This window comes from Schistosoma mansoni, assembly GCF_000237925.1.
Source record: "Schistosoma mansoni, WGS project CABG00000000 data, chromosome 1 unplaced supercontig 0076, strain Puerto Rico, whole genome shotgun sequence".
Lineage (NCBI taxonomy): Eukaryota > Metazoa > Platyhelminthes > Trematoda > Strigeidida > Schistosomatidae > Schistosoma > Schistosoma mansoni.
The window spans coordinates 389,114-396,843 of record NW_017385990.1 but is presented as its reverse complement, the minus strand read 5'-3'; the positions used below and the strand labels follow the sequence as shown (position 1 = coordinate 396,843).

The 7,730-nt window shown below is 38.2% G+C and overlaps 1 protein-coding gene across 3 annotated transcripts; it reads right to left on the bottom strand.

The window, feature by feature from the left end:
- Positions 1-874: 874 nt before the first annotated feature.
- Smp_099160.1 (hypothetical protein) lies at positions 875-3,954 on the bottom strand (the record flags this gene model as incomplete). 3 transcript variants are annotated; one of them, XM_018791755.1, is made up of 5 exons in its annotated part: positions 3,763-3,954; positions 3,651-3,735; positions 3,498-3,617; positions 1,396-1,989; positions 875-1,103 (listed from the first exon to the last, which is right to left on the bottom strand). In XM_018791755.1, exons 2-5 carry the CDS (start codon positions 3,722-3,724, stop codon positions 1,076-1,078), a joined length of 816 nt encoding a protein of 271 aa, XP_018645078.1. In that variant the 5' UTR covers positions 3,725-3,735; positions 3,763-3,954. The 3 variants fall into 3 exon arrangements, with proteins under 3 accessions (XP_018645078.1, XP_018645077.1, XP_018645079.1); XM_018791756.1 differs by having other exon boundaries at positions 875-1,989; positions 3,651-3,954; XM_018791757.1 differs by having other exon boundaries at positions 1,076-1,103; positions 3,498-3,954.
- Positions 3,955-7,730: the final 3,776 nt, after the last annotated feature.

Here is a 7,730-nt window from a genome sequence, read left to right as displayed (position 1 = left end):
CCTAATTGCAAGTTCTCACTTCATAACACCATTATGACTCTGACTAACCACACGAAATCTGAGATATGTGAGAGTTACAGAAAAAGACAGTCAATGAATGCAAGTGATGGTTTATCTATCCATTATTAGCAGTAAATTGGGAGCGGACACGGGATAATAGTAGTCTCACCCCCTAAGACGCCGGTCACTAGTGGGTAGAACGCAAGGACCTGCAAAAAGACTGATGACTTACGACATCGTCGTTGCTCCGGACTGCCGACTAATAGTCACAGATTATCCAGTCTGTCAGTCAAACGCAAAAAAGAACCTGGCATTGGTAGTTTAGAAACTCAAGATCAAAGAGAAGACAATAGATGCACCTGAGCTATTGTGTGCAATCTTGAGCCGTGTCATGTAGTTACGAACCAATGGTTGCGATAATCACGACTATCTCAGTATTAAGGAGAACTAAACCCAAGCACATTTGAAATTTGTTATGCTTTGTTTGCTTCGTAGCGGTCTCTAGAAATTAGGAAGTCAAATGTTGCATATGTTCCCGGCTTTTTTTTCTATTAAATGGTATGAAGATTGAAGAAAAACCACAGACTGGAAAGCAAGAAAAATCCTAGTGAGCGGCAAAAATAGACTACGAAATGAATTGACGAACCTCACAGATGCTGACCACAAACAACCTACAATTATAAAGCCATTGAACAAGCTACCATTCCAAAAGATCAATTTTTACCACACAATGGGAACTATGTGATCACATAAACTGAGCACATCTGTATATAGAAAAACAATTCTTAGCTCTAGTGTAAGGAACAATTAAAGCAAAATATGTTCGGAGAAGGCATTCGATACTGAAGATATGCACGAAAAAAAACATAGCATTGGTTTTCTAAGCACTTTATTTATACAGAAGTATATGTATATTGAATAAAATGTCACAGCACAAGCTGAGTATAGCACTAAACCACAAAATTATCAAAAGCAGAGAGTGGTTAAAGTCATTACATAAAGTCGTACATCTACGAAACCCCATTTGAAATGGAAAAAAGGTACACGTTCACACGCTGACTACTGCAAATTTAAATCAATTGAAAGTTGAAGGATTGGTATATCTGAAAATAAAATGTTAACAAACATGTGTTGAAATCATGAATTTAAGAGCATGTAAATATATAAAAAGGTGTTTCTTTTGAGATTAGATTTTACAGAATAAGATTTTGTACGAAGTGGTATAGAAACAAAATATCCAACTCTTAGCGACTACAGTTACAACTTAACAGTTTTGTGAACAAGATAAACGCGTTTGCCAGCAGATGACTAACACGTGCAATTTACAACAAATCCCGGAACTCAACTAACGATGTTAGTTTCTGTGTACAAGATAAAAACGTTGATGAAACTTACTTCTGGTTGATGTTAGACTGGGAAAACGATGAAAAGTTCAAAGGATTAAAACTGTTGGACGAGTGCGATCCAGAAGAAACTAACTGTTTTTGAATGCCAGTTAAAGTATGTTGATATTGTTGTTGTAGTAGACTAAACTGTTGCATCAAAGCGAAGGCAGTCGTTTGTTGAAGACTACCATTCGTCTCAGTTGGAAGTGAACATTGAAAGCCAGGCGGAGTAGGAAGAAGGCCAACATTATTGTACCCAGTTTGAAAAGAAAAAAGAGGAGGATGGGGAGGAATATAAGATAATCTATTGGCAGACACTGTTGCACTGCGCTGTTGTAAATTCTGCCGAACGCCGTTTGATGTAGAATGTGAGTGTTGTTGAGGCTTTCGACCAACATTGATATCCAGAGGCTGTTTGTTACTCTGGGGCATGGAAAGTTGGACTCCACTGTGGTTAGTGAACAAGTGATTGGTTGTCATTTCCGAAGAGTTACTTTGACCACTAACCTCCATGTTCTGAGTCGTGGGAATGGTGGACGCAGTTGATGGATCCTGTTTTGTAATGACCTTGTTGGTATCGTCTGTCATTTTCACTGGATTAGACCTACACCAAGAAACAAGAATAGATTAAAGACAAACGGTATAATATGTCAAATGAGAACACCTATTTGTATCAACTGATTGAAATAAAGCTTGGCAACTCACGGAGTCCAATAAACTGCTTTAGTTTGTGTAAGATAGAAAGTATACTACGATCTCGTCTGGAAAAACTTACTGAGTACGAGGACCAGTGGGTCTTCAAACCTGACAGATTTGTAAGCAATTACATAAATCTATTGCACAAACAATTTCAAGAGATTACGAAGTAGCAACTTCTACGCGAAATCCTACGAATACAATTCTGGAATAGCTAGATGAGCATTTCGAAGTATCTGCGTAGTTCCATTACATTGAGAATGCTTAAACATTTATTTAAACACAAATATTGCTACGATAAGGCACCGAATACATATGTGCTACATAAACCATGTGTACGCGTATCTATGTGAGAGCATTTCGAGTGAGGTGGTTAACTCTTCCCAGGGCATTTGGAGGCCACTACATTACAATCAGAACCCTATACTTTCTGTGCAACTCAATGAACTGTCACCAAACAAAAAAAACATTTAAGTTTTCCCGTATAAACCTAGTCTATGCAGAGCTTCACTTGAGGTGGTTAATACAACCTTGGCAAAACCTCTTGATACGCTAAAATGGACAATCCTATAACCCTGTATCAGGACTCCCTTAGTGTCTGTCGTTATGAACTTATCAGGTGGCTGGTTATTTAGTTTGTTTAAGGCCACATTACTTGAAAATTTCGACGGCACCTGTTGTCATTACTAAACGACCACATAGTTTTAAATGCATGACATCTGCAGATTAACTTAGCTAAGAAGCGTACCAACCAGATTTTTTGCGCGTTTGTTGGTGATAAGACATTTATTTTCACTTCCTACTCGAGGATTCAGGAAGCATGGCAACTTATGGCTTGGAAACCAATTCTTGCTGATGTATAGCCGTGACTAGGTTTGAGGATTACAAATCCCCGTCGAACCTTCGGGCAGATTGATAAGAACATGTCTACTGCAACTTACTCAACACCAACGAACTAAATAAGCAGCAAAACTTAGTCTGGGACATTAACTTGGCGGCTGAAAAATTTGAGTCGTTTGCATCATTCTGCAATGACTAGAGGCAAGCTATTGGCGAGGCATGAATTGACAGTGAATGTTTGTATGACTTTTGGTTTGCACTAGAGAAGGAAAAGCGGTATCTGGAAAGCGAGGATATATCGCTATCATGTGGTCTACTCGGACCTGAAGGTTTTCTGTCAAAGCCTTCCCAAAGGACTAAACGCGTAAAAAAAGTGTATTAAGGAAAAGTCAACATGAAACTTTAGCCTGTTTTTAGGAGAGACATCTAAATAAGTAGATAGTGAGCGAAATGCATCTTTAGTGTAATTCTCAGTGTCACAGTGCATTAATGAGATAAAAAATACTTTATCATGTTACGCAAAACCACTTAACAAAACAGCTTAAAATTCCATTATTATAAGACCTCGATACTTACTCTGTTAATTCTTTCGTCTCTACCTTAAGTGACTCCGGAGTAGCGGACCCCATTATCCTTTTTCGAGCAGCAGCATAGTCTGCTTCCCTTTGTTCAAGTGTTTTTGTGACTACTGGTGGCCTACAAATATGAAATTTTCACAAAAATGCTAACCTCTGTGGCGTATTAGGAACGTCAGATGGAACTGGACATGGTCGTCTCAATATTCGGATAGGTGGTTGGTCCATATCAGATAAAGCTATACGTAAGTTAATAATTAGCTTACTAATGTCTAGATAGTTCGCAGAAGATAGCCATTAATTTTTAGTTCGTGAAAGCATGATCCGATGATTGACAGAGATGCCAACATTAGACTGAGTAAGGTGTTAAAAGGATAGGATCGTTGGCTTAGACCACAACTAGTGCAACATTCATACTGCCCAGGTATTCCGGTGAGACAATGCAATCAAACAAATGCAAGACATTAGGAAGACATGATGAATGAAGTATGATTTATTCAGTATTTCAGAAACATGATTGTGTTGATCAAGATATTGTCGGCAACTACATTTTGACACTTATGAGCAATTTCTAATCTTCAGCAGCGTATAACATGTAGTGCATACTTGAAACCTAATTTGAAATACTTCATCCAAGGAACTGGTCCATGTTTTTTTTAAGGAGGCTAACATATTTGACTGCGGATAGAAACAAAGTTAGTCACAGGTCTTCTTGATCTCCTATACAACGTATGAGTAAAACGCTTAAATCTTTTCTTCCAATATTATCGTAGAACACAAAGTGATCTTGCATTGACACGTTGAAAGGCTTCTAGAAATTCATGGGTAAAAGCTTCAACTCCGTACCTTGAAAGGTACCAAGCAAACCTACGAACACATCAAGGGGTTTGTACATTTCCCTATGAAAGGAGACGAATATGGAAGACAGTTAGATTACCGGGCTATGAGGAGGAAGTTTTAATATCAGAAAGTCGGAAATATTTGTGACTCACCTCTCAGTCGTTGAGAAGATATGAAGAAACATTCATTAAAAATGTTTTAAAATACCTGAAACTGTTATAGTAATACATATACCGAAGGACAAACGGGAACGTTATACCGACATTTTCTAGAGACGGTAACATGACGTCGGTGGAAGTTGACCACAGTAAACTCCATGTAGTTGGTCTGTTAAATAAACTCGACATTAGTAAATCGGTTGGACCAAATGAAATGAATTCTGGTTGCGAAAGCAATTCTCAATCTTTATCTTGAGTCCCTAAGTTGGATCTGTAATCCAGAACATATTACTAATGAACTGACAGAATGCCACCTTACGAAAAATGAACTTGAAAATTTTTGTCCTTTAATTTTAATCAGACTATTAGTCACTATTCTAAGGAAGACTGATGGTTAGGAAACACTTGATTATTGTGATAAAAACTTGACTCTCCAAAAACCCGGTTGTCCATGTTTTACGAATTTATTAGTAGCTTGACAAAGTTGATATGCTCTTTAAGACCCAAAATAACCTGTGGATTGAGACTGCTGTGAAAGTCCCACACAACAGGCCATCATTTAAGTTAGGCAATGTCGGTACTGTAGTACCTTACTTATGTAGATGAACTGTCTTCTGATCGCAAGTCGACAAACAGTGGTGAATAATTTTTTATGATAATGTTTATTGGAACGCTCTGTGATACAGTTTCGGCAGTAGTATTATTCTTACTATTCGGGAACGACCTCTTTAGTATCCTGTCATCACACGTCCTGTCTTGTCCTGACGATATCAAGATGTGGAAGTGGGAACTATCTGAAAATGATGCTTGGAAGCCGCTAGATGACCTACATAAACTATCGGAATGATATAGAACTTAGAAGAACATATATAAGCGAACAATATTGTTTCCCGTTGGATCCTCATCAGGCTCTACTCTATTATACAGTAATATTTAGATGCATATACGAGATTATCAAACCAATGAAGGCAGTATATGAATCAATGAATAGATTACATAGCTAAACAAAACAAGCAAAAGTACAACTTGTTAGTGTGATGACAGGTGTACTACTTGTGATAAAAATAATGAAGGTTCGGATCAGTGCTACATTATGGGAAATAGGTCAATGATTAGATAAACATAGACACTGAAATAACATTCATAAAAAATAAAGGATTACGCAATAAGAAATGTTCGGATAATTGGACTATGAAACGTATATTTGAGAAAATAATTGGTGAGAGGGGGTGAAGAAAAATAAACGAAGAGTATGGAAGATAAAATCATTTATTAAGGCCAAGGTAGTAGATAAGGTTGTTACAAATTTCTTATGAACACAAGAGCTTGGATTGTTGACTGTAAATCCTAAAGCTTCTGCTATGTATAAGAGACGAGATCGAGCCCCATAAGGTAAACTAGTAGGACTGCGATAAAAAGCTTTAATTGACTTATTTCAGTCAACTATATGACCGCTATTGATCAAGAACGAAAAAGCCGAGCTCCGTATTAACTTGAAAGTAATTTTTCCTAACCACGAAGGGAGGTGTCCACTAACTCTTTGGTTCAGCTATCTGGTAGTGCGATCAATATAGCTTTCTCCACAGGAGCAGCTGAATACGTGGATACACATAGAAGTAGCATAACCAGGTAACTTTTCCTTTAGTTAAGGAATCACCATAGATCGGGTCTGGTACGATAGACGGAGGTCGGTTGCATTAAACGTTCTATTCGTCGCTCTGGTCAGTCTATCATGCGGCACGTCACCAGCTACATCTCCATTGGATTGCAGTTTCAGAAAAAGACATTTCTTACTAGCTGCTGAAATCTCTATTTTTTTGTTTGTTGCGCGCAATCGTTTCTTCAGAAAGCTTTGTGGATAACCCATTTCAATCAACATATTATGTATGAGCTCTAACTCCTTGCTAATTGTATCGACCAAGCATATCTTCCAGTTGAAATTGAGATTAAATGTAATCAAGAGGATCGCAGGATCTTTCTTATTTATTGTCTTGATGGGTGTATTCCCTTTACTGAAAAATTTATGATGTCTTTCAACAAACGGTCACAAGCTTTACAGGATCTACTCAAAGAAGAGGAAACTACTGTAGATGCAAACTAGAAAGAGGTCAACGAACCACTAGTTTTGGCGTGTCAGGAGGTGCTGGCCCGCAACAATCATCGTCACAGGGAATGAATCTCTATCGAAACATTGGACAAGATTCAAGCAAGGAAGAACGAGAAGACAGCTATTAACGACAGCTGAACAAGAACAGAGAAAATCATGGCATAAATTAAATAGACAGGAAGAAACAGCCGAGCGAGGACGGGTATTTGTGCCCACAATCAGAAATATGTGGAAGAGCTAGCAATGACAGTGGAAAAAGTGGCAGAAGAGAAGAAAATAGGGAACAACTATTTGACACCCTGACATTAACCAGAAAGATCACTGACCTACATAGAATGCAAAACAAACACTGAAATTCAAAAATAGAGGAACAGATGGGCAGAATACTTCGCAAAACTCTTGAATAGATCAGCACCCTGAAACCACCAAATATCGATGAAGCACCCACAGACCTTTCTATACACACTACGTCGGGAATTGGAAGCATACATGAAAATGGTGAACAGTAACTGGAAATAACTGGAAAGTATTGCGCAGTACTGAGTTGGGAGGAAAGTGGAAGTTTGCAGTTTATGCTCACCGACGAGGTGTAATAGGCTTTAGTAAATAAGGTGATGACGTATTACATGCACTTGAAGACATTTGGATTTTCCAATATGGTAGTAGAAAGACGGACTTGGTAAAGATAAAGTCATATCAAGGTAAAAGACAATGAGAACCGGGTATTATTGAACGTCGGATGGGAAAAGTACTATGCGTGGTTCAGAAAAGTGTCAGGACTTGCATAATTCATATTAATCAAATTTAAAGGGATAATAGAAGAACGATCTCACAAAGTCAACTACCGTTCCAAATGCTCGTGTGTTCATTTCAAAGCAGCTCTAATGAGAGCGGGAGCAGAATATATAAAAGACGAAAAGGCAAACTAGTACAGCATTCAAGAGCGATGAACACCTAAATGAGTGGAGCGGAGCAGAAAGTTAAACGCAAGAGACCTTAAAGCGGGGATATGTGGTGACGGCTCTCGGTGAACGCAAAGGAGCTCTAAGAAGCAATAAAAGAGAAAAGGACATTCCACACAATCATCGTTTGGAAGAACACTCCAGCATCTGAACATGTAGCTGCCTGA